The sequence below is a fragment of the Gopherus flavomarginatus genome, chromosome 2 (assembly GCF_025201925.1).
Source record: "Gopherus flavomarginatus isolate rGopFla2 chromosome 2, rGopFla2.mat.asm, whole genome shotgun sequence".
NCBI classification, from domain to species: Eukaryota; Metazoa; Chordata; order Testudines; family Testudinidae; genus Gopherus; species Gopherus flavomarginatus.
Window position 1 is genome coordinate 89,975,148 of NC_066618.1, and position 27,692 is coordinate 90,002,839.

A 27,692-nucleotide genomic window follows, 5' to 3' on the forward strand; every position below is an offset into this window, starting at 1 on the left:
AGTTTGGAAGGATAGAGAATGGACAAACTTTTCATCCATAACTATATTAATGACCCTAATCACCTTAGGTACATGTGAGTAAAGCAAAGTCCATCTATTACAGAAGCATTACATTTGTACCTTGGAAAAAGACTACCAGATTACAGAATGTTCATTCTACAATGAATAGCTCCTTAAAAACAGGCATTATTATCCAGATTATTCATTACAAATACAGTCAGAAACCTTAACTATGTAAAGAACTGAGATGTAATTTGAAATGTAGTTCCTGTTGTTGCTACTTAGTGAGCCTATTCTATCTGAAACTTTGTTAGCAGCAATTATATCCTTTAGAAGTAGGTGGCTAGAGAAACTGTGCTCCCTAAAGGTTCCCCAAAGATTCACCATCTGTCAAAAGCGAGACATTCTGCCACCTTTATAATTAGCATTTACTGGTACCTAACACCTACATTCTAACACCTACTGTAACATACTGTTCTCGAGAATAAGTGTATTGCCACAGTATCATACATGCTCTTCTTCAAGGCCTTGATATTATGTATCATTATAAACTAAGACAAAATGCAAATGTTTACTTTGGAAAAAAATCATAATGACATCCCAAAGGACCCCAAGAGTAAACACACTTCATTGTTACTTTTTCCAACTCCTGTAGATCTCTGCATCAGTTTTCAGAAACTCCTGTTATGTCAAGATGGAACAGTTTCAACTCGTCCCATTCTCTTGCTAGTGCACCGAAAAGGTTAGTAGTTTCCAGATATTTTCAATCCAAAATGGTAGAGATTAGTCCCGCTTAGAGAGTGACAAATATATGAGGATTAAAAACCCAATAAATGGAGTGTAAAGAATAAAGATACATGACACCCAATCCTGCTCCCACTGAAGTTAATGGGAGTTCTCTCATTCACTTCAATGAAAACAAAATGGCCTCCACTGATTAGTAGGCACCTGATACAAAGCTTTCCATTGACATCAGAGGTGAGTATTGAGGCATGTTTGTGAGGCAATGGGAGGAAGGCTGAATTGCTGTAGCATGTGTCTTATCTATTCTATCAAGGATAGAAAGAGGATTTCAATCTATAGGAATATCAACTTCTACATATGTTCCTCTCACTGAGTACTCTAGATCCATCTTGTCTTTCCAGTCTAATGCATCCTTGGGAGAAAAAACCATGTGCCTCTGAACTGTAAGAATATAAATAGCACTAATGGAGTAGCGTGGGGAGAGTGAGATGGAGGAAGGAAATAGAATTTCTGAGCAAAGGCAAAACCATGTAGTAGCTAAAAAAAAAAGAAGGGTGAAGTCAGGACAGTGATGTGAATTGTCTTTGTTTTATCCACAGCATCACTGAATGGTTGGAGCTCTGGGAAAAGGATCCAGTTGAGATTCTGCTGGATCTGGGGTTTGGAACAGAAGAACCTGACATTTGCACTAAAATCCCCTCTCGATTCATTAGTAATGCTTCCGTAGCAAAAGGAATCAACATCCGAGTCTTTCTGGAAGCTCAAAAGCAGCGTATGGACATTGAGAATCCCAATTTATATGGTAAGTGTTCGTCAGAGATGCAACAACAGCAAATAAAGTGGGGGTAGTGGAGGCAGAGAGAGGACCTTGAGAGGGAAAATTAATGAGACCTGGGACCATATTCAGGGGACATAAACACAGTTCTGCAAACTTACAGCATAACTTCTTCCTGACATGGTTAATACAATTATGATTTTTAACTGTATCTAACAAGGTCTTCTAACATAACTGTTTTTATAGGGTAAACAGGCCCTAAGATGTAATATCATGCACCGTGCACTTCACAGATAAGGTCTTAACACCAAAGGAGATCCATGATAAAGCCATGTCAGAGTTTTTTTGTTTTTAAGCATAGGTCTGGGAGACACATATTTGGACAATCAGTGTTTTAACATATTTGCACCTAGTGTTGTTCTGTTTTCCAAGAATATTGAAAATGTGAAAGGATTCAGAAAAGAGCAATAAGAATAATTTGAGGACTGGAAAACATGGTTTAGAGTGAGAAACTTAAGAAGATCAATCCATGTAACTAATCAAAGAACAGGTTAAGAGGTGACTTGATCACAGTCTAAAGATATATATGTGGAAGATATGATGTGGAAGAGAAGAATTCAACAATCTACCTACCAATGTGGTATTTTGAAGTCTTTAAATGAAGATTGAAGAGTCTTTCTAAAAAATATGTTCTAGCTCAAATTGAAGTTATGGTCTTGATGCAGAAATTACTTGATGAAATTCACAGGCTTGTCTTTTGCAGGAATTCAGACTAGATGATCAGAATGAAAGAGCAAAGGATTAAGATCTAGCTTGGGAGAGAGAAAAGGAGTGGATGACAAAGGAGGAAGAGATTTGTCTGTCTGACTAGGCACAGTGGTCTCTCTAGGGTTGTTGTGGGTTTTTTAAATCTCCCAGCTATTAATTTCCCAGTGAAGTCTTTTCTATTTGGGTTTCCCTGTCGGTGGCTGTGGTGGGAGAATAAACTGCGGGTTAGATTTATTATTTTTCTGCGTTTCTAGATCAGTTTAATGGCTGATCTGACCTTTTCAAATGCATTTGCAGCTCAATTGGTGTATTATTTGTTGATGCTTCTGTTTGATTGGTGATAATTGATTTTTCTGTATAGTCACTGAGCCAGATATTCAAGAGCTCGGTAATCCTTTGGGCATCTAAATAAAAGCCAGAGGTGAAATCCTGGCTCCATCTAAATCAATGGCCAAACTCCCATTCGCTTCAGTGGAGCCAAGGTTTCAGCTCTGATTTTTCAGAATAGCTCAGCAGCCAGCAGCTCCCATTGTGACACAGATGGCCAGATTTTTAGAAGAGCTAAGAACCAAAAATGCTGAGCTGTTTTGAAAATCTAGCTACTTATTGTGGTGCCTAAATAGGAGCTGAACTCTTTAGAAAATCTAGCTAGTTCAAGTCATCCTCAGATAGGAAAGAACTTTGCTGGGAATGAATAGCCAGAAAACACAAGTCTTTAGAAGAAGAAAAACATGTCAGTCGAATTTCTCTCCTTTCTCACTCACTCCATTTCCCGTCTGTTTTCCTCTTCCACTTTTATAATTCTCTGTGCATATCTGATTTGAGAAACTTCATAGTTTGTACTCATGGATCATCAGTATGGAGGTTCCCCAAGTTATTCTGTATCATATTCTGCATACGTTAAATACTGCATTGCTGAAGCTCTTCTAAATATCTCTGAAAGATAGTTTAATATTTTGATGATAAAATCCAGAGTGCAATATATTTATTGTGTGATTCACTGGAACAGAAGAAAGGCTGCTTAAAGAGAAGGAGGGCATATGTGTTAAGATCCATCATCAGTTCCTATTTTGTTTTAAATTCCTAGAGCTGTTCAAATATTAGAATTTCTGTCCCAGGGAAAATCACAATACACCAAAATTTGTTAATATCAATATTTTTTGTGAGATCGAAAGTTCAAAAAATTATGATTCAGAAAGGTTAAAACATTTCATTTCAACATATTTGATCTAGAACTGTCAAGCAATTAAAAAAATTGTGATTAATCGTGTGATTAATCGCACAGTTAAACAATAATAGAATACCATTTATTTTAAAAAAATGTGGATATTTTCTACATTTTCAAATATATTGATTTCAATTACAACACAGAATACAAAGTGTACAATGCTCACTTTATAGTTATTTTTATTACAATTCTTTGCACTGTAAAAAAACAAAAGAAATAGTATTTTTCAATTCACCTAATACAAGTCTTGTAGTGCCATCTCTTTATCATGAAAGTTAAACTTACAAATGTAGAATTATGTACAAAAATATCTGCATTCCAAAATAAAACAATGTAAAATTTTAGAGCCTGCAAGTCCACTCAGTCCTACTTCTTGTTCAGCCAATTATTCAGACAAACAAGTTTGTTTACATTTGCAGGAGGTAATGCTGCCCGCTTCTTGTTTACAATGTCACCTGAAAGTGAGAACAAGCAATCTCGTGGCACTGTTGTAGCTGGCATCACAAGATATTTATGTGCCAAATGCGCTAAAGATTCAAATGTCCCTTCATGCTTCAACCACCATTCCAGGGGACACGCATCCATGCTTATGATGCAGACTGACACATGTTCACTTTCATTATCTGAGTCAGATGCCACCAGCAGAAGGTTGATTTTCTTTTTTGGTGGTTCAGGTTCTGTAGGGTCTGCATTGGAGTGTTGCTTTTCTAAGACTTCTGACAGCATGCTCCGCACGTCATCCCTCTCAGATTTTGCAAGGCACTTCGGATTCTTAAACCTTTATTGCCTCTAAATGTAAACAAACTTCTTTGTTTTAGCGATTGGCTGAACAAGAAGTAGGATTGAGTGGACATGTAGGCTCTGAAGTTTTACATTGTTTTGTTTTTGAGTGCAGTTACGTAACAAAAACATTTGTAAGTTGCACTTTCACAATAAAGAGATTGCACTACAATACTTGTATGAGGTGAATTGAAAAATACTATTTCTTTTGTTTATCATTTTGCAGTGCAAATATTTATAATAAAATAATATGCACTTTGATTTCAATTACAATACAGAATACAATATATATGAAAATGTAGAAAAACATCCAAAATATTTAATAAATTTCAGTTGGTATTCTATTGTTTAACAGTGCGATTAAAACTGCGATTAATGGTGATTAATTTTTTTAATCACGATTAATTTTTTGAGTTAATTGCATGAGTTAATTGCCATTAATCAACAGCCCTAATTTGATCCAAAGAAAACATTTCAACATTCATAAATCTAAAAAAATTCCTTTCATTTTAACACTCATCTGTGTTCTCCTGAGCTTCTGTGATGCCTCATGGGAGTTGTAGTTTGGGTGCCTCATGCACCCATTCTTTTTTATGGTCTGGAGTCCCCAGGCAGCCTACATCTTTAACATACACTGTGGTCTTATGACTTCCATGATCTATCACAGCAGTTCAATCAGAGGGGAGACTAGTGCATCATTGTAGAGCTGATCTGAAATGAAGCATTTCAGTTCGACAAACCAAGATGACATGAACCAAAATTAAATATTTCATTTTGATTTTCAAAAGGGTAAATAAAAGTTTTGATTTTGCTTAATTTTTTTTTAATGGAAATATTTTTACAGAAACTGCATGTTCCATTTAAAAAACATTTTGTTGGAAAATTTCCAGTCACCACTAAAAACGCCAAAGGCCCCTTATTCATGTCCGTGATGGCAACTTATGAGATTCAAAATCCTTATAGCACAGTCTTCTAGACAATTTGCCTTGGGATTTAGGTAAAGATAAACTAAACTGTTGAAGACCTGACCTTACAAATTCTTAGACACGGACCAAATTACACATGCTATATAACTTAGTCAGTGGGCTTGTTTGCAACATAATTATCCTGAGACAATTACAACACAACTTCAAATTCTACTGTCTCATCTCTATTCCTTAAGGCAGGGGTAGTCCAGGTCCAGATTTCTTGGTCAAGGTATAGTCAAGGTCCGGGGTCCAGAGAAAATAGTAAAAAAAACAATAACAATGATAAGTAGTAAATAAAAAGATTTTGGGGTTAATTCAAAAACCATCTGGTGGTCTGGATTTGGCCCACAGTCCACCTAATGACTACCCCTGACTTAGTCCCATTTATATTACAGATTTCAGCTGTGTTGTAAATGTCTGTGGGGATAACTGTACTGTTATCAGGATCTCACAGCTATAATGTGAATAGGCCCTGATTCACATGAGTAGTCTAATTGTCTTCAGTGGGATTGCATGCATGTGCAAGAATTACTTGAGTGAGTGCGGATTGGCAGAGTTAGGTCCTTAGTATTTAGGAAAAAAGCTAAAAGCTCTGTAAGTAATGTGGGCTAAATTCAGACCTGCTCGTCTTACTCACATGTTTAAACATTACTCCTGGGAGAGATCCCACTGAAATCAGTGGGGCTGCCTGCATGGGCAGGATTAAGCAATGAAACAATGTTAGCCTGATGTGGTTTCTCCAGTGACTTGGTTGAAGTTGGTGTAGTTACACAAGGGGTGGATTTGACCCTGTGCATTGATTACATTCACAATTAGTGAATTATTGTTTGCTTCTCTTTTTCCTCATCATTTAATTCATTCATTAGCTGTCAGAAACCGAGATAGTTTTTGGCACGTTGTTTTGCTTTTGCAGTCTCTTTCAAACTATAAAAGGTGGTTCTGATTTAAATTAGAAATGTTAGACCATTCTGTCACTAATAACTCAGAAGAGATTAGAAGTTGGCATTTTTACATGCTGACACAGTTAACAGCCTAACAATGTACAATACTGAGGATATATGTTTTATTCGGGTAATATGTGATGGCATCATTGATATGCAAAGCCATGAATGAGTCATATCATCCCAAACTCATGCCAATAAAACCTTTATATCACAAAATACCGCTGTGTACTCTGTATACTGGTAGATCCAATTACAAGTTTTTAACCGGAGCTAGTGAGAGCTTTGTCATCATCCTTAAAAAGCTTTGGGATGGCAAAATCCTCCTCTGAAGCTAAAAATCAGGCAGTGTTTGGAAAAACATGAGTCTTAGAGAGAAATGGTAACAGTCAGGAATTATATGTCAGGATACTGGTCCCTCATGCAGAGGCCCAGCTCAGATCCATGTTAAATATCCCCTTATTGTCTAATCATCAGTGAAGCGGCTCTAACAGGCTGCATGCAGAATATATGCAATAAATTTGGCTGCTCACTAGGAGAAACGGAAGCCAAGAATGTTAGAACTTTGCCATCTATTCTCCTTAGTGAATTTCTCAAGGAATCAGGAGCCTTTTGACATTTTCATTGCCTCAGGAAGGGTTTGGGGCACAATATACAAGCAGATGTGTTGTAGCTCCTTTTATCAATAACCTGACAACATTTTACAATGATGGAAATCTCCAAAATTCTTTGGGTTAATATTTTTTTTATAAAACAGATGAAAATTTAAAACATTTCCCTTTAGCTGTTATGCTGTGGAATAATATTTGCCAGCAAATTACAGAGACTTAATAAGCTTAACAAGCTGTGGGAACCTTATGAAACTTCTGTGTGCATGCATTCTGCTGTGTCTGTGGAGGACAATGCACTTCTTGCTTTCTGTTGCTCTGAAAACAAGAACAGAGCCTTTAGGGGTTGTATTGATTAATACAGTGAACTATTTATTGAAATAAATTACAGTACTTAATCGCTACCAGTTAAATGGTTTATAAATTTACAGAAGCCTTGGATGACAGCCAACTGTAAATATTTGAGAACTGATCTGATACCTTTATTCACAGTGAGTAGCACCGTACTCTGGGTAGAGCAATTAAGCTCGGTGGAGTGACTCATAGTACAAATCGCTATTCAGTCTTAATATTGGAATCAAATCCTGCTTATGGTATTTGAGAACTTGAGGCTTGATTCTGCAGTGGTTAATTATGCTGAGTAGTATTAACACAAGTAGACCCAATGAGCTCAATGTAACTGTTTCTATAAGTACTACCTGATTTAAGAGTTGCACAATCAAGCCATTATCACCCTGATCCTAAGCCCATTTGAAGTCAATGGAAAGACTGGTTAACTTCAGTGAACTTTGGATCAGGACCTTAATGTATTCATTAACAGTGAAAAGTTTTAAAATTAATTATGCTCCAGAAGGTAGTCAATTGTTTCAAAGATACAATTCATCTTAATTCACATACATGTAACATGCATGGCCCCAATTTAGCAAAGCACTTAAGCACATGTTTCTTTAAGCACCTAAATCCATCCCTTTTCAACAAAACATTTAGGGAGTGATTCTTAGTTACACTAAGGGCCCTTTAAGTCCGTGTTAAATGCCAGCATGGAGTGTAGGGCCCATAGTGTAGCTCAAAAACATGCTCTTTAAAGTTCAGTTCAAGCACATGTTTAAATTCTTTGCTGAATCTTTGAGTTTCAAGTTAGGCTCCCAAAGCTATATTCATGCAGCTCTCTCTGTACACCCTGCAAATGTTGGTTACAGAACTTTGGAAACCACTCTTCAAAATTTGACCTTTAAAATATGGATTAAAAAAGAATCCATTCATTTCCCAAAGCAGCCTTTTATTTGAAGAATTCCCAGCCTCTCTGAAGAAAAGTAGAGGGGAAAGGCTGAACCGCCTTGACAATTGTGTGTAGCCTGATAGCGTTAGTTTAGGTCATGACTGCATTATTCTTTTCTGTTTTAACAATGGATTTTTTATCCCTTTCCATCAAACTCAAGGACGTTTTCGACAACTGAAAGTCTTGGATCATGTGACTAGTGCCTTCTCCTCTTTGCTGAATGGTATTAACACCCAGCAACAGAAATCAGAGGAGAGTAATGGGGAAGAAAAGAGCATGACGGACATTGAGAGGGACAAAGTTGAGGCCACACGAACCAAGCGGAGAAGGCTAGGACATCTTCTGAGAAAAGCTTCTAGACAGGCAACAATACTGCAAAGGAGTGCTCAGGCTTCTGGGAATTCAGATTCATTCAAGGATAGAGAAGAACAGTCTCCCACCTATGCTGAGATGGACCGGCGCACAGCAATCAGGACAGGTTTTTCTGAAAATACTACCTTGGTGGGTCTGACAGAGGAACAATCTTCCACTGAGGATGATGCACTGACATTATCACAGGCTCCAACAGGGAAATCTCAGGTTTATTCATATATACCTATCAAAGACAGACCAAGGAAGGAGTCCAATTTGCTCTTGACCCACATGCTCAGAAGGGTGTCTGGTCTAAAGGGCAAGCGTCCAGATTCATTTGAAATGGAAGAGGTAAGGTAGATTTCTATGTACTGTATAAAGACAATGTGCATGTACAGATGGTAAATACAAGTATACATCTGGCTTCTCTCGTCCAGCATGAGAGCTAAAGTAGAATATTTTCAAACATCATATCCCCGCACCAGGGAGAGAAGCCAGACCCCTTTCTCTGTGTGTTACAGACTGTTTTAAGATTTTCAATTAGGTTAAAACTACTGTCAAAATATTTGGCACAGGTGTTTTACAAAAAAACTTCAGTGGTGTCAACAAGTACTATTGTATAAAATGCCAATATGCTTTCCAGCAGTTGTTCCTTAAGCTCTGTGTCCTAAAAGCAAGCTCATTCAAAGCAATTGCTTGCCCTCTGATCCGCATTCCATGGAATGGCTCTAGTCCCTGATGTTCTGCTGTCCATACATTTTAGGAGCAATGGGAAGCAGATCAGGAATAACCTGGAATAACCTGGAATATTTGTCAATCCTAGTCTTATATAAGAACAGTGTGCAGTTGCAACAGTGGGATCAGCTGGAGTGTGTCTGGTCCCATTGCTGCAGAAAGAGGTCCAGAAAGGCTACTGCCCCATACTGGCAATTCTAATAGGATGCACAGAGGAGCAGGCTTATCTTCCCAGCCACCCAAAGACTAAAGATAGGGGAAGGAGGCCAACAATTACGGTCTCCCTGAAGAACCAAGGAAATGGGGAGAGGAAAGTGCCAGCAACCAACTACAGACATTTGGAAGTTGAGAGAGAGAGAGGCCATGCCTCCTCCACAGAAGATGGCAGCAGATTAAGGAAGGTTTCCAATTTCCAGGGTCATCTTGAGGAGGTGGGATTCTGGATTCATGGAGAGAAGGCTCGTTCATCCGAGTCCTGTTTCAAGTTTTTCTTTTGCTACAAGAGTTTTGTCCCAGCCTACATTTATCTATATGTCCTACAGTGGCTAAGAAAAATGCTAAGCCTTGACTGCAAGTCTGGGGTCATGGTGCTGTCCTCCCCCATCCCAGCTTGCAGAGAAACACATGAAACACTGTTGTACCTCTCTGAGGCGGTGTGGTTCAGCACAGTAGAGTAAAAGAGCCGAACTAGCCGCATGTGTTTTGAACAGTATCTAGCACAATGGAGGCACCAATCCCTATGCAGGAGGTTTGGGTGCTTCTCTAAATACATTCTCTGAGCAAAATCCTGCCCTTCCTTACACGTTATTGTAAGAATTTCTCCCGATAGTCTGATTTATGCTAATAAAGGCACATTTTCTGAGGGGCATTTGTTTGAGCCAGTTCAGTGCCAAGAACTGAATGTATACTACAGGGGTAGGGGGCCTTTGTGCATTGACAGTTAAATAGGGGAGTTGGAGGGTGACCAGGACTAGATCCTGGCTTAAAATATTAAACAGTAATAAAAACAAGAGCCACCAAAAGAAAACTTAACAATATTTCAGCTGGAAATTCTTAATTCTAAAAGGGGAAATACACTTGAAGCTGATTTTGCTTTTGTTTGTTATTTTTCTGTCTCAGATCCAGAGCTTTGAGGATGAAACTCCAGGGGGAAACCTTCATGACAGCACTTCAGGTGGGTATTAAGAAATAAAATGTAGCTTTAAAATGGTTTTTTTAAAATTTTGCTGTGTATTTTTTCTAATTTCTCATCTCTTGCAGAATGCATTCTCTAAGTGCTCCTACCATCTATGCAGTTTGAATGCACAGCTATAAATGTGTCAACCAAATGAGCATTCACCGTAATAAAATAATGTGACTTGCAAGTACGCACACCAAGCCAAAGGGGCTATATGTGTGTGTGCCTAGAGGTCTTAAAGGTCTGCTCATACACAACTCATTGCTAGGCTGGGGCCTGTGTTAAGTGCTTAAAGGATTAAAGCACAAACTGCTGGACCGACAGTAAAATGGAAGTGTGTCTTGACATCCTGTAGGAGGACCTGAGTTTGAGTCTTGAGTTCTTCCTGCTAGAGAGATGGGATGGGAAGTACTAGAGAAGCAGGCTGCTCAGCCTCCAGAACATGGAATGTCTAGCAGGGTTCTCAAGTTCCTTCCTTCAGTTGTATTCAAAGCATCAGTGACAAACTCCAGAGCAAGGGAGAATCATTATGTGATTGAGCTTGAGCATGGCAAGGAACAGACAGCAAGGAATAAAGGGAGAAATCCTGGTGGGCTTTACCATATCATAATAGAATGATATTGATTATTTAAATGCAAATCCATATTTAGTCACATAAATAAGTGGCCTGATATCCATAGATGCAAATCATCCGTGCATCCCATTGATTTACCCAAGAGTTGACATCTCTAAGAGTTGACATCTTGGTGGCAGTGTAATCAACAGCACAAGTCCCATTGACTGCAGTATGGCCAGGAGTTCACTCTCAGTGCATAAACTTCACTTAGTAAATGCTAGAGCTGATCATACTTTTTGCAGTGAATAATTTATCCAACAGCCTTTCTTTCTTTCTTTCTGTCTCCAAATGATCTGTGAGCACGTTTTTGTTTGAATGGTTGTGTTAGCTATACATAATCATTCAATAAACACTGTATGTGGGTGTATTCCAGCTTATGGATTGTTTGTTTTGGTCCTGTCTTTGGCTGTTCACTATGGGCCTGATCCAAAGCCCACTGATATCAATGGAAAGACTCTCAAGGGTATGTTGACATAGCAATAAAACACCTGCAATGGCCTGTGTCAGCTGACCAGAGCTTGTGGGGCTAAAAAATTGCAGTGTAGACATCCAGGTTCAGGATGGAGCCTGGACTCTGGGACTCTCCAATGGCCAGCCTGAGCCTAAATGTCTAACCACTAATTAAACAACCCTGCAGGCCAAGGCCTGTGAACCCTCGTCAGCTGACACAGGCCAGCAACAGGTGTTTTTATTGCAGTGTAGACATACTCTCATTGACTTCACTGGGCTTTGGATAAGGTCTTCCTGTTTGCTGTTCACAGTGTATTAATCACCTCAGTTACATGGTATTGTTTTGTTTCTGCTTCCTGAATGACAACTGAAGCTTTATAAATAGAGACAAGCTCCCACACCAATGCACAAATAATCTTCATACTGATATTCACACAAAGAACAGTCATTCCCCAACATTTGTGCAAAGAAAACCTCATTTGCACAAGTATTCACAGAGAGTGACCACAGCCAAACCAATTCAGGATTTGCTAAAATGCTCACAAATAGAGTTTCCTACTATTTGTCCAGCTCCAGTGAATTACTGTACCATGTAATGACAAATGGTATTAATTGCTGCAGATCACATAATTATACTGTTCTTGCTATAAGTAAAGGAATAACTAAGTACCCTGCATTCTGGTCTAAAACACAGAAATAAGCATGTGCTTAGCCGAGATTTCATGGTACAATATGTAGAATGTGATTACTTTGCCTCTACTGACATCAGTGCTTTGTCATCCAATTAAATGGCCAACCAATGTCATATAAGTAAATAGTACAAGTATTATACTAATGCAGAGGTTGGCAACCTTTCAGAAGTGCTGTGCTGAGTCTTCATTTATTCGCTCTAATTTAAGGTTTTGCGTGCCAGTAATACATTTTAACATTTTTAGAAGGTCTCTTTTTATGTCTATAATATATAACTAAACTATTGTTGTAAGTAAAGTAAATAAGGTTTTAAAAATGTTTAAGAAGCTTCATTTAAAATTAAATTAAAATGCAGAGCCCCCTGGAACGGAGGTCAGGACTGAGGCAGTGTGAGTGCCACTGAAAATCAGCTCATGTGCCGCCTTTGGCACACGTGCCATAGGTTGCCTACATCTGTACTAATGTCTGTGCACACAAGGTGTAGTTCCAAAATGTTATTTCAGCATGTGATTTAAATTCTGGTCTTTCTCTGTTGTTATGGTACTATTGATACTTGTCTTAATTTCAAAGAAGACAGTGTAGGGTCAGATCCTCTAAGCTATTTAGGTACCTAACTCAGAACTGTGGATTCCACCGAGGGCAAGGTACCTAGAACATTGTACCACTAAGTCTAAGTCCCCTTTGTGGATCTAACCTTAAAGCCCCAGTTCAGCAAAGCACTTAAGTATATGCTTAAATTAAATTGAATAGTGATGAACTTAAACATGTATTTAAAGTTAAGTATGTCCTTAAATGCATTCCAGGACAGGGATAGACTTAAGCACATGCTTAAAGCCATATGCTGAAGTGCTTTTCCAAATAGGAACCTAATAATGGAAAACATCAGCTCCAAAAGTGAATGCTAATGTAGATTGTAATCTCTTTGGGGGCAGGGACTGTCTGTTACTGTGTTTATACAGTAACTAGCACAATGGGACCTCTTTTTCGGTTGGCCAGCAGGATCTACTGTAAGAAACGTAAGTTTCAAGTATCTGAAAACAGGGATGGAAGCTATTCCACTCTGTTACCTCTGGATATATTGCTAGGTGCTGAAGAAGTAGGGCTAACTAGCAAGAGAGTATTTTGCATAAATGGAGCATATTAGAAACGGGTGACTTATTGAAGTACTTGCCCTATATGGTCTTTTCCCTTGGCTCTGTAGCCTGGCCTCAATTTTAGTCCAATTGCTTAATTTTCTACACTCCCCATGAAAGCCAATTCCCTGTCTGTTGCGTGCCTTCTTTATATTTCTCCATAATGTAGATTTTGGCTGTTTAAATGCAGCAGGCTTTATGATAAGGCTTTTTTCTTCTTCTTCTTTTCTTTTTTGGCAGAATGCTGAGACTTAATTTTAAAAGACACTCAAACCCCCAAACATCCCTGAATGACTTACAAGGAAAACAGTGTTTTCTAGCTCTGTTTTTAAAAAAAAATTACAATTTTTTATTAGGCAATTTTATCATTGTTATAAATAAGTAATTGTACTGGGGAGAAGGGATAATCCTTATTTAATTAAATTCATCTATACTCCCAGGTTGGCAGCAACCAGACATATGTGAAACTAATACCCACAGCCTGCCGGTATGCATGTGCAATTAAAAATTCACTCTACAGTAGCACTGGCAGTTTAGTGTTGCTTTTGGCATTTACAAATTCTTTTATTTTGTGACTTTTTTTTTTACCATACACATATGCTGGAGCAGATGTTGCTTATTTGTTGTTTATTCAAATCTGTAGGCTCTGGCAGCTAACTCCATTGTTCTGTAATGAAGCTTTATTCACTGTCCTGTATTAGGACCCAGCAAATGCATGACAGGCAGAGTTAGCTCTCAGCAGGAAGCTATAGTTATTGCTCTTACTTATTGGTTTTTATATTCTAAAGCTCACATTTGAGAAAGCTGGCTGGGCAGTGCAAGGGACTGGTGCTGTTGTGTTCTGAGGGAAATAACTCCACTGTATCTTTGCCCTGGTGAGGTGCAGGCTTGCATGTAAACTCATCTGTTGCAGGGATTTCGTATTTGATACTTGACAATAGAGCTGTTCTCTCTCTCTAGACTCCCATCATTCCTTCCGTTTTCAATTAGCCTTTGTAAAGTATTGGGTTTAACTAAAGGATGTTTCAGTGTTGTTCATGCCCGTTAACTCAGCACGTGTCTGAAGATTCATTTGCAACAACGTCTATTATGGATGCAAGGGAACTGAGGTTTATTTTTGTATTCATTCACTCCCACTTCTTTCTTCTTTATTCCTCAATGCCTTTCATCATTAGGGGAGCCACACTATTGCTGTGCAAGGATTCCAATGTAGTATTGACCAAAGAAGGACCTGCTGATCCCTGAAGGTTGTGTGCCAACATAAAGGAATTAGCCTGCTGGAAAACCTCTTTGTAGCCCAAGAGGCAATCAATCAGAGAAGTAACCACCTCCATCTGGCACACTGTGACATGGAAACTCACTATTAGAGCATTTGTGATTCATCTTGTCCCAACTAATGGTGCCAGGGATCAAACTATACTCCGTCTTCGCAGCAGCTGGGAACATTCTAGGTTCCCAGCATGCTAAGCTAACGCATTAGCTCCTGTGACTTATCAAGTAGCAATTCTTTTAATTATCACACCTTCACTCCTCGTACCCACCAACTCCACATACAGTGTGGCACCATGGGAATATTTCCAGAATGTAGTCAGTATTTTTCTTAATTGACTGTGTTCCAACAGTGTGAATCCTGTTTATTCTTCATTGTAATGTGCATGGCATTGATTGCTCCATGCTACCACGAGTATGGGAAAGGAATCCACATTTATTTCTGTGTTTCTGCTAGCATCAGGATATTTCTGTTGCCTTTCATCATTCTTAATGTTTAGCAAAATAGTAACAACATAGAGCCAGCTACCATAAGAAAGATTCCTTCTTCCTTCTCCTTCTCTCCAGCGGAAGGGGTAACAAGGTAATTCACAGTCCTGGTTACCACTAGAACTGTCACACTGTGACCATTTACACTGTGGTCCTTAAACATCCCCACTTTCTGAACAGTCCTGACAGGTCACCTTAGTGTAATAATGACCTCCAATAGACGGGGTGAGAGAGAAGGAAATTAGAGCATTGCTGGTGGAAATCCAGTGATGGATCTTGTTGCCTGTGACCTAAAGGGGACTGATTTTCCACTCTGCTGCCTGGGTTTTACATTGGTGTAATTCTCTTAACTTCAGTGGAATTATAGCTGTGTAAGCATGATGTAATGGAGTGACTCAGTCCCGAATATTTTCAGTACTACTGTTACTTTGCTATAGCTCTTCTGGGAGATAGGTGGGCTTTCCTGTCCTCTGTGATGACCACTGTGGAAATGCTGAACTCTTCTGGGTGGGATCCTTCTGCTCTGAGGAACTTAAGTTCTTCACAGAGAAGTCCTGACTGATTCAGAACAACCTCTGTGGATCTAGGGTCAAAGTGGATACTCGGTCAAGGAACAACGATTTACTGTGCTGCCTCACTCCGTGCCCTCCAAATGAGTCTTATGCAGTATTCTAGTTAGAAGTTTTTAAACTATTGTAAGCTATTGTGATTTGGACCTAATCCCTCCCTCAGAGAGGGAAAGCTGCAGGGAAGTTGCAAACAAATTGTAGTCAAACATACTTTAAAAATGGACACAAATTGTTACTTATCTGTACTGTGGTAATGACTGTGAGCCCAATTCATGTCCTAGGACCCCGTTGTGCTATGTGCCATACAAACAGAACAAAAAATGGCCCCGGCCTTGAAGAATTAATATAGCTTTATCAACTGCAGGCCGATGTTGAGGCTTTTCTTTCTGGCTGAGATCATTGAGAAGCCCATGATAAATCTAATCCAAAATCTGATATCCTGAAATCCCCTTCTAGTCAGGCTTTATAATAATTGGAGATATACCTAGCTCCCAGAACTGGAAGGGACCTTGAAAGGTCATCAAGTCCAGCTCCCTGCCTTCACTAGCAGGATCAAGTACTGATTTTTGCCCCAGATCCCTAAGTGGCCCCCTCAAGGATTGAACTCTCAACCTTAGTTTTAGCAGGCCAGTGCTCAAACCACTGAGCTATCCCTCCCCCGGCTTCTGGCTAGATTATAGCATAGAAGCAGAGTTAATAGCATTGGCTGATGAACTTCACATCAAGACATCCATGCTGACTTTTCAGAGGTTTTTGATACCATTTAGCAGAGGGTGTTTCTGGACCTGGCAGGGAAGGGGGGGATTTTCATTCTGTCTGGGGTGATTCTATAGGATGGTGTCGAGTGACTCCTCCTTCATCAGAGCACTCGGCTGTTGAGTCCCACAGGAGTTCAGTCCTGTCATTTCTTTTTATTCATATCTCTATGCAGTTGCCACTTGGGGAGATTGTGAAATAATATCTGCAATGTCATCTGTATGCTGATGACACTTAGCTCTACATCTCATTTTCATCAGAACCAGACATAGCCATCACCAGGCTCTCCCGAAGTTTGGCAGGGATTGGAAGATGGATTAAAGCCAATTGGCTGAAGCTCAATCACTAATAAGATGGAGGTGATGCTGGCTGGCAAGGAAAAATACTGAGAGGACCTGGCAAAGTCTGAAGCTGTTTCATCAATTGAAGGAGGATAAAAGACCATTGCCAAAGTGGGCTGTAAGCTCAGGGTTTAGCTAGATTAATCATTTCTCTTAGACTCTCAAATTGTATCAATGGCTAGAAATAATTCTGATCATGCATCACTAACTAAAATATGCCCTTTCTGCCGAAAGACAGATCTCACATTGCTCATTCACAGCTTCATTATTTCTAGGCTTGCCCATGCAGTCTGTTTATGAGTAAGCAAGAAAGCCACTCAGAAGCTCTGACTAGTGCAGAAAGCAGCTGCCTACCCTCTGAGTGAGATTGGTTGTCAGAGCATATCACACCTGTGCCCTGGATTATTCCCAGTGAAAATGTGTGAAATTCAAAGTGTTGGGCAGTATCATCACACCTAAAATGACCCCAACCCCTGATACCTTAAAGACAATACTCTCTCGCTCTCACTCTGACCCAATTGCCTTAAAGGTGTGGTTGCTGGAGCCAAAGATGAGGCATTGTCAGTAAAGAACCCCCACTTCTGAAGTTTGCAGAACTCAGTTCTGGCCTTTCTAGTAAATTGCAACATTTTGTTCACTAGAGATTGTTGAGAAATATTTTTTCCCCATAAAATTTTTTAATTAAACAACATTTTTTCCATTTTCATCTAAATTTTTCTTCTCCAGTTCTGGAGGGATTGGAAAACACACAGAGGAATACGTTCATTTGTTTTTTTATAGAAAAAAAGAATTTTCTTCATTTAAAAAGTTGCTCTACAGAAATTTTTTACCCAGTTCTGCTCCTCACCAAGACTTTCTACTAAATATGAGCTATGAAAGCATGTGCTCTTAAAGAGAGAGAGAGCCCTAGCCATTTCAGTGTTTTCTAAAGCATAGGGATCGTGAGGAACGTGATGCAAAGTGCCTCATTTCTCAGGTGTTTTGGGTGGGAATAGGTTGAAGGTTGAGGGCTATGGTGATGTGCTAGTTATTTTGTGGATGTTACATGGCTAGCTTACAGGATGTTTTATACATTTATTTTTATCCTGTCTGATTTAAACTTATGAAATGCTTAGCGCCCGGGATAATCACTTTTTAATCAAAATAACTAAATACATTTTGTTCCTTATATGTGGAAAATATAGTCCCTTTTCAAGTTATGTGAAGTGTGCCCCTATACCACAGGGATGGGTGCCTTATGAAAACATGTGATAATAAATAATAGCATGTACAGTGGGAGGCAGAAACAGGAGAGAAAATTGCACAATTATCTACAATATAGGCACCATATAACTGAAAATGTACATCACATCTTAGATGTATCAGTGTTATCGGTGACTATAGAAAGAAAAACAGGCCAGACAGTTTGAGAAGGAGGGTAAGAGGGTTCTTCTTTGGTAAAAGTAGAATAATTATACAGCAACATCTCTGGGGACTCTGGGTACCTTGAAGTTTTCTGTTCTTGTTATAAGCTCTCTGGCAGCAGGAACAATCTCTTTTCTCTGTGTTTGTACAGCCCCTAGCTCAACGGGGTTCTTGCCTATGACTGGGGCTCCTACACATTACCAAAATGCAAATAAATAATAATAATAATTATGTTTGGTTCAGGATTTTCTATGTTACCGGTAATATGTGGTGGATCACAACTTCAACATGAATTAACAGTGCAATGTTTTTGCAAAAAAAAGCAAAGGCAATTTTAAGTTGCATTAACAGAGGCATGGGAGGTGACAGTACTGCTCTGTCCAGAGCTGCTTAGGCCTCAGCTGGAGTACTGTGTCCAATTTTGGTCACCAATGCATAGAAAGGATATAGAGAAAATGGGAAGGATACAGAGGCAAGTGACAAAGATGATAAAAGGGATGGATTGCAAACCATATGAGCCAAGGCTGAAGGAACTGGATAGTTTGGAAAAGAGGAAATCGATGGGAGGACATGTTAGCGGTCTTCAAATATTTGAAAGGCTGCCATAAAAAAGATGGAGAAAAGTTTTTCTCTCTTGCCACAAAGAGAAGGACAAGAGGCAGTGGGTTCAAACTACAGCATAGCAAATTTAGATTAAATCTCGGGAAAAGCTTTCAAACTGTAAAAATAGTAGGACAATGTAAAGACTGCCTAGGGAGTGGAAGCTCCTTCACTGGAGGTTTTCAGAAGGAGGCTGGACAGCCATCTGACTTGGATGGTTTTTAGGCACAACAAATCCTGCATCTTCGCAGGGAGTTAGACTAGATGACCTTTGTGGTCCCTTCTAACACCATGATTCTGTAATACTGTGTATGCTAATTTAAACAAGAATCTCACTTAATCCAAATGGAACAGAGGACATGGAATTTATCTAGCTGACCTGCATTTTGAATAAGATGTAACTAATGCATCGTGGGGCATTGTTTCCTATAATGTGGGTTTCAGATAAGAAGATTTATCTAACTTCTAATATAATTTTGTTTAAAACAAAGATCAGTGGAAAGGCATTAATGAAAACTGTAGTTTATTCCAGCACTGAAAACTGAAGTTATGGTTTGTCTGCTGCTGCCACCTGGTGATCATTCTCCTATGCTGCTGCATGTTGTTCTGTGTCAGGTCTAAGTCATATGACGATGCACCTAGTTGGGCAGCCCTTACTCCAATGAGAAATTCCATTGAAATGGGCATTCCTAGAAGGCAACAGGCTATAAACATGAGAGAGGGTTGTAGAACTGGGCCTCATATTGTTTCTATTTAAAAAGTAAATATAAACAAAGATTTGTTAGCACCATCTAATCTGTACATTTTTACATCTGCAGTGGGGAAAATAAAGTTTCTAAATGCTTCAGAAAATATATTTGAATCATAAATGTGTTGTTTTTTATTTTAGTGACACTAAGTGTTGGTAATCAGAACAGCTGAAAAACAGCTCTTTAGAATAAAAGCAGAATGTGCAATTGTGGCAGTTTTGCACTCCCTCATTTTGGCAGTGCTGTGGAGCTGCCCTGCAGATATGCAGCACAGGTTAGCGCAAGACATTTTGGTCACATACCTGCAGGGCTGGCCTTACCATGAGGCGAACTGAGGCGGCCGCCTCAGGTACCAGACTGTGTAGAAAATTGTGTCTGCTGCTGGTGCACATGTATTCTCTGCTCTAGATGCACAGAGATGGTGGAGTGCTGTGCTGGAGGAAGGAGGGCACAAGAGACATAACAGGTAGGCAAGAGGAATGGTAAGAGGGAATAACAGAAAGCAGCAGGAGCTGCAGGGAGAGGGAGGAGGAGGAGCCTCTTATGTTCCTCTCTAGCACCCCCAGGAGCCTGGACTGATTAACACCAGCTTCTCAGGGAGCTTCCTGTTTCCTGCTGCTTCCCTGAACCCATTGAGGAGAACAGGCAGTCAGCTGAAGTAGTAGGAGCCAGTTCGACCCTTAAGACGCTGATATCTTCCCTCACTCAGGCCCTGCTGCAAGCCTGCTTATTTGTCCCCTTCAACTGAGTGTTGAGAGACACTATAGCTGGCACAGAACAACAGTCATGAGTGAAAGAAGAAAACACCCCTCTGGGGCAGCATTCAGAAAAAGAACGCGAGCAAAGGAAGCTTTTCTATCTAAGCAGGAAGGAGCTCTCCTGAGATACATAGACACAAATGTTCACGGTGAGCCTTCCGGCCCCAGTGAGGATGTGAGTGGTGAGGAGATGCCTGATCTTCCAGTTAGTCAGGGTGCAGGTGACCTGGCAGCTACTGCAGCATCCATATCTCCATCTCAAATGGATGTAACCATGCACATTCCTGTAGAAAAGTGTAGATCAGAGAAGAGTGTGGTGGAGGTGCAAGAAACAGCTGCTGCTGAGTTTAGTTCTTTAAGTCTAGAGGAGCCACAACTGTGGACCCACTTGAGCAGTAGCCTGAGGGACTTCCTTGTACTGCATGGGCCACAGCAAGTGAAAAACTTCATGTTCCCCAAAGACAATGAAAATAGAAGTTTCCATTCAACACATTACTGGCGTGAAATCCCCAGTGGTAACAAAGTGGAGAGGCCATGGCTTATGTACTCAAAAACCCAGAATGCTGCATACTGCTTTTGTTGCAAACTCTTCCCTCTAATGTTCCAGCCACATTGGGTTCTACAGGAACAAAGGACTGGAAAAATTGGGCTAGAAATCTGGCATGCCATGAGAAGGCAGCAAATCACCAGAGAGCATTCCATAGGTGGAAAGAGCTTGAGGTAAAGCTAAGGTTAAAGGCCACCATAGGTGATCAGCATCAAGAGAAGATTTCATCAGAGTTTCTTTACTGGCAAAATGTTCTGAAAAGGCTCATTGCCATTGTGAGAATGCCTGCTACCCGAAACCTAGCACTGAGTGGCACTTCAGACCAGCTGTATGTGCCAAACAGTGGAAACTTCCTTAAAATTGTGGAGCTGATGGCTGAGTTTTATGCTATACTCCAGGAGCATCTAAGAAGAGTCACCACCCAAGAAATGTACACACACCACTACCTTGGAAAAACAATTCAAAATGAGATCATACAGTTACTGGCAACAAAAGTCAAACAGAAGATTGTGGCAGACCTGAAATCAGCAAGATATTACTCTGTTATTCTGGACTGCACACCTGACATCAGCCATACGGAACAAATGACTTTAATGGTGTGTTTTGTAACAACAACAGAACCTAGTGTAAATATCCCTGCAATGGTGACTGTCAGAGAGCATTTTCTAGAATTTATTGCCATTGATGATACTACAGGAGCTGGTATGACAAATGTGCTTCTTAAAAAGCTGGAAGATATGGGAATTGTGATAGCTGACATGAGAGGTCAGGGCTACGATAATGGTGCCAACATGAGAGGACAGAACAGAGGAGTGCAGACATGGATCTGAGAGTTAAACCCCTGAGCTTTTTTTGTCCCATGCAGTTCTCATTCATTGAATTTGTAAATGCAGCAGAGAGTCCTGTGGCACCTTATAGACTAACAGACATATTGGAGCATGAGCTTTCGTGGGTAAATACACACTTGATCGGATGCATGTCACCCACGAAAGCTCATGCTCCAATACGTCTGTTAGTCTATAAGGTGCCACAGGACTCTTTGCAGCTTTTACAGATCCAGACTAACACAACTACCCCTCTGATACTTGACATCATTGAACTTGATGGTCAGTGATGCAACATCAGCTTCTAGTAAGGCTGCTGAATTTTTTAATGTAATTCAAAGCATCTATGTATTTTTCTCTGCATCAACTCATCAATGGCGAATTTTGAAGCAACATCTGGGAACATCCTCTCTAACACTGAACCCACTGAGTGCTACATGATGGGAAAGTCAAGTGGAGGCAATAAAGCCTATCAAACACCAAATTGAGAAGATAGATGATGCCACAGTTGTCATTATGAAGGATAATGCTATGACAGGAACTGTTCGTGGGAGAACAGTGGCAGAGGGAAATGGAATTACCAGAGACATACATAACTTCAAATTTGTGTGTGGTTTAGTGTTGTGGCATGACATATTGTTTGAAATAAATGTTGTAAGCAAGAGACTCCAAGGTGTTGACCTTAATATATCTGGAGCAATGGAACAACCGGACAAAGCAAAGTCCTACTTACAGTCTTACCGGTCAGATGAGGGATTTCAAAACTTTCTGAAGAGTGCACAGAACTTGGTAGAGGAACTTCATACTGAAGCTGTTTTCCCACCCATTCAAGAATACAAAAGTCACCGTAGAAGAAGAAGACATTTTGATTACGAAGCATGGGATAATCCCAGAAGAGACCCCCAAACAACCATTCAAAGTTGAATTCTTTAACCAGGTGCTAGACTGTGCAATACAGTAGTTGAAGAATGTTTCACGCAGCTCAAGGAACACAGCAGTATATTTGAGATGTTGTATGATATTCCAAAACTCCTCACAATACCTGAAGAAGACCTACACCAGCAATGCAGGGTACTAGAGACAGTGTTGACACCTGATGACATGCACGATATTGATGTGAGTGATTTAGGTGATGAATTGAAAGCCCTTTCAAGATACATTTCAGCAGGATCAACTCCACAGGCTGTTATGGAATATATGTGCACAAATAAGATAACCATCCTCTTTCCAAATGCATTTGTTACTCTGCGCATACTTCTAACACTTCCTGTAAGTGTTGCCAGTGGAGAATGCAACTTCTCCAAGCTGAAGTTAATAAAAACACATCTACACTCCACAACGACACAGGAGAGGCTGGCCGGCCTTGCAGCCATCTCAGTAGAGCATGAGCTGGCCCAGACTGTGGACTTTCAGCAGGAACCAGTTCAAATCTTTGCAGACAAGAAGGCACGGAAAGCACGACCTTGATGATTCAAACAGATAAAAATGCCTGTGTTTAGTATGCAGACAAGAAAAGTTACATTTGTTGTTCAGGCGTTTGAAAGTAAAGTGTTACTTAAAATTTTTGAACAAGGCATTTTAAATTGTTAGTTTTCCTTTATTGGAGTAGGTAGCAGAGCAGCACCATGAGAAGAGTAGAACAGGAAGAAGGAAGAATTGAGACCTTTCAAAGCTTTGGCCCAATCAAGAGGGCATGGAGGCGTCATTTGAGCTCCCCACCTCAGGTATCAAAATGTCGTGGGTCTGCCCTGCATATCTGAGGACCCATATGCTCATTTGTAAGCTGTTTATACTTTTGTTTTACATCCAGATGCTTAGATGAAATATTTTCTTGTACTGTGCAAAAATCCAATGGACTGCAAAGAGTCCTCTGCTCAGATAATAGTTGGAAGCCCACTGTATATCTGACAACAGGTAACTATTCCAGGGGAGTTTTACAAGATTTGATTGTAGCAGTTCAGGGAACAGAAGTATGTGGAGTATCAATCAGTCCAGATACAGGTGATTCTTTATCCTTTATTCTAGTTACTTTAACCTTCTCCAAATGATGTTCTGATAGCGGTTAGGTTAGTAGTTGCACTGAGCTCCCTGCCTATCCTGCTGAGCAATATTGTTTCATGGTTTCCTTGTAGTCTCCCCATCGGTCTGTCTATATCCATCTGTTAGCTCTCATCTAACACTTAGACTGCAAATTCTTTGGGGCAGGGACAGTGTTTTTGTTCTTTGTATGGTGCCTGGTGCAGTGGGCTCCTGGTCTGTGACTGGGGCTCCTATGCACTATGGCAATACAAATAACTAATAAGAATAATCGTATCTACTGGGTAGGAATTTCCTGTTGATAGGTAAGGTTGTATTGTGGAGAAAGATGACATACAGATCTAGCCAATGGTATTACAGTACATAGATGGGACAGAGACACCACAGAAAACTGCAACATCAGGTGTTGTCGGTAAGGTTGGGGGGTATAAATGAGGCGTAGTCAGTACCTATTCCAAAGTTAATAGAGCTCTAACTTTAGTTGACTCTTTTGTCCTTCAGGACAAAAACCTGAATTTTAGGTACCACAGTGTTGTGTCTTGACATCATGAGGTGCACTTCTGCGGGTAAATATTAAGACTGACATTTTCAAATTTTGTACCTAAAGTCAGGCACCTAAAGTGACCTGCTTTAAGTGCGTTATGGCGGGAGGGAGGGGGTGTACTAAAAGTGACCTGATCTCCAAAGGTGCCAAACTCCCAGTTTCAGAGGTGCTGACTTTCCAAAGTGCTAGTGGGTGCTCGACCCCCCAGGCCCCACCCCCTCTCCACCCCTGCCCCATCTCTTCCCACCCAGTTCCGCCCCCCACCCCCAATCACGCCATGTCCTCGTTCCTACCCCCTCACCCTCCTTCCAGAGCCTCCTGAATGCTGCAAAAAAGCTGATTGTGGCAGGCGGGAGGCACTGGGGCTGTGGGGGAGAGCTGATCAGGGGGCTGCCAGTGGGTGCTCAGCACCCACCATTTTTCCCCATGGGCGCTCCGGCCCCAGAGCACCCATGGAGTCAGTGCCTATGCCCAATTTCTTCTGTTAGAGTTTTGATATTTGGCACCTTTGAAGATAGGCTTCTTAATAAAAGTGATGTATATATGGATTTAAGTGCCTAAGTTAGGCACCTAAAGTCAGTTTAAAACCTGAGCTCTGATTTTTTACAAGTCACTCTAATTTGTTTTCATGCTTGTTTGGTTTTTTATATATATATATACGTTTTTAGAAATGAGAGCATCCAATCTGTAACCAAATATTGCCATTCAAGATCCACCACCACCATGTAATAGCTTCAGGAGACTGACTCTCATCACAGTGGTAGCTTATCATAGTTGCACTGGGACTACTCACTGCTTTGAGTTAGGCATATGCTCAAGTATCCTGCTGAATCAGGCCTAGGTGAGGAGAAAGTCATGATTTATAATTATGGAAAGACCTTGAGAGTTTTGTGTGAAAGACTGCAAAGTGCCTTACAAATACAGCTGAGTGAATAATTCAAAATGACTCCTTCAGCCTTTTTCCCCCCTTACAAAATAACCATGATCTCTGTTTCTCGGAATGTATTTATTCAAATATATGTGCTGGATATTTTTTGGAAAAATGTACTTTGTGTGGGTTGATCACACATATTTACAGTTTGAGCCACATTGCTTACTTGTTGTTGTGCAGATAAGTTACCTTGTATTGTTTCTCTTTTGTGACTGGATGAGCAGGTGAGCACTTTAATGTGCATTTTTACATGTGTAAATTTAAAATTCAGTTTCTTTAAATACTTATTCATCCAGCTTCAAAAATTATGAATATTTGTGCCAATAAATCTTAAGTATTTAAATTCTCATGAAAGACAAACGAGGTGGCCCAAGCAAATTTATTTTAAAATTCATGTGAATAGTACTGGATACTTTTTTGCTGCATTCACTCAGCATTATTTGCATTATTAAACACATCAGTTTGAGGTAAGTTAAATATTCACTCGATTAGAAACCAGGTCACAAAGAGGTTAAGTGTCTTGCACAAGGTCAACAGAGAACCAGTGACAGAACTTGCAACTGAACTCAGAACTGGAGCCCAGTCGTGTATTTTAACCACAAAACAGTACACTTCCAATAGGTTAAACATACAGACACAATAATTTCAAACAGTCTGTTTGCCCTAATCTTATGTGCTGGAGATTGCTGAATTTGGAAAGTACTGTATCCACTGCACTCCCAAAAATGGGGAGATTAAGTCTCTTTATGAAACTATTGGACTGAATTAAACTGATAAAGTAGGCTCTGAGAGGTTAATGAGCTTTGGGACCTGGAAAGCAGTCTTTCTTATCAGAGACTAAATAGGTGTGGAGCAGTCACAGGATTAATAAATTATCCTAATCTACTTTTATTTACAACTCTTGCAGAACAGAAATGGTATTTAATGGCAAAACCATCCTAATCTGAGCTATCACAGCAAGGCTAAGAGACAAGGCTTTCTAGCAGCTTTGGGGGAAATTCTCAGAGTTCCTCTTTCTACCATGGCCAGATGAGTTCTCTGCATAATTCCCTGAGTTGTAATTGTTAACTCATACCTCAGAAAAGGTCTGAGGCTAAAGCTCCTCTCGAAACACACTTTAGCTCCCCTTTAAGCTCTGCATACATGCTGAAAATCTCTGCAGGTTTGGGAGTGTCTGTACACTAGGGGCTTGTCTATACTTATGCCTAAATCAGCACTGCTGCAATTGATGCAGCACTGTCGATTTCAGTAGGTCTGGTGAAGACAAGCTAAGTCGATGGCAGCGCACTCTCTCATTGACGTCTATACTCTAGCTCCCTGAGGAGCATAAGGTAAGTCGGCGGGAAAGCATCTGCCATCAGCACAGTGCGGTGTTGACATCAGTGTAAATCGACTAAGTTATGTTGACTTCAGTTACGTAACTTATAAAACTGAAGTAGCATAATTTAGGTCAACTTACAACTTTAGTGTAGACCAGCCCTAGGAGAATGACCATTGCTGGCAACAACCTGTGCCCTTTGGGTGACCTTCAACCATTGTTGAGAAAGTTTAATGTGGAATGGGCCAAATTATCTTGACTACTCAATCTGTATGCTTGAGAGAAACCTGGTGTACTGAGTAATTCTGATTTAAGGGGCTATCGAAGTGTCCTAGTGTAGGCCAACAATATTATATATGATAACACAGAATGTATTGAAACGCTAACAGCTTGGTTACAGTGGTAGCCACTAAATACTTTTACAGTTATCATTGGCAAGAAAGTTAGTTACCACAGTGTTCATAGGAAGTAAAATCCACTTCTGTGCAGAGAGCCAGCATAAGGCATATCCTCAACTGAGGGCTCACTTATCAGCCCTGTTTTGAAGGTTGAAGTGGAATTGAAGTGGTGCATATGCCTAGGGTTGACCCTCAGCACAGGGACCAAAGGGTGGACATTATCCAACTGCTCACTCAAGTGTAAAAGTGTTAAACTATGTCTACAGTAAGTGCTAAGTGATGTTTCACGTGGAGTCAGCTACCTCATAATAGTTACTTAAAGCAAATGCAATTTTAGGTTACATTAGCAGAAGCATAGTCTGCAAGTTACTGGAGGTGATAGTACCACTCTACTCAATACTGGTTAGGCCTGACCGGGAGTATTGTGTTGAATTTTGGTCACCAAGGTATAGAAAGGATATAGAGAAACAGGAAAGGATCCAGAGGTGAGTGATAAAGATGATCAAAGGGATGGAGCCATAAGAGCAAAGGCTGAAGGAACTGGGTATGTTTAGTTTGGAAAAGAGGAGATTGAGGGGGGACATGATAGTGGTCTTCAAATACTTGAAAGTCTGCCATAAGAAAGATGGAGAAAAGTTTGTTCTCTTGCCGCAGAGGGCGGTACAAGAGGCAATCGGTTCAAACTATGGCACAGCAAATTTAGATTAAATCTCAGGAAAAACTTCCTAACTGTAAGAACAGTAGGACAATGAAACAGACTGCCCAGGGAAGTCATGGAAGTTCCTTCACTGGAAGTCTTCAAAAGGAGGCTGTATAGTTCTCTGTCTTGGATGTTTTTTAGACACAACAAATCCTGCCTCTTGGCAGAGGTTACCCTTGCGGTCCCTTCTAGCCCTATGGTTCTATGATTCTAAC

The 27,692-nt window shown here is 40.2% G+C and overlaps 1 protein-coding gene across 7 annotated transcripts in view; it reads left to right on the forward strand.

The window, feature by feature from the left end:
• ITPRID1 (ITPR interacting domain containing 1) overlaps positions 1–27,692 on the forward strand; it is a 70,461-nt gene that overhangs the window by 19,901 nt on the left and 22,868 nt on the right. For all 7 annotated transcript variants that reach the window (XM_050937893.1, XM_050937895.1, XM_050937897.1 and 4 more), the window contains 4 exons: positions 656–742; positions 1,344–1,546; positions 8,252–8,793; positions 10,297–10,351. In XM_050937893.1, the coding sequence (XP_050793850.1) occupies positions 656–742; positions 1,344–1,546; positions 8,252–8,793; positions 10,297–10,351 (887 nt within the window). The remainder of the gene's footprint in view (positions 1–655; positions 743–1,343; positions 1,547–8,251; positions 8,794–10,296; positions 10,352–27,692) is intronic.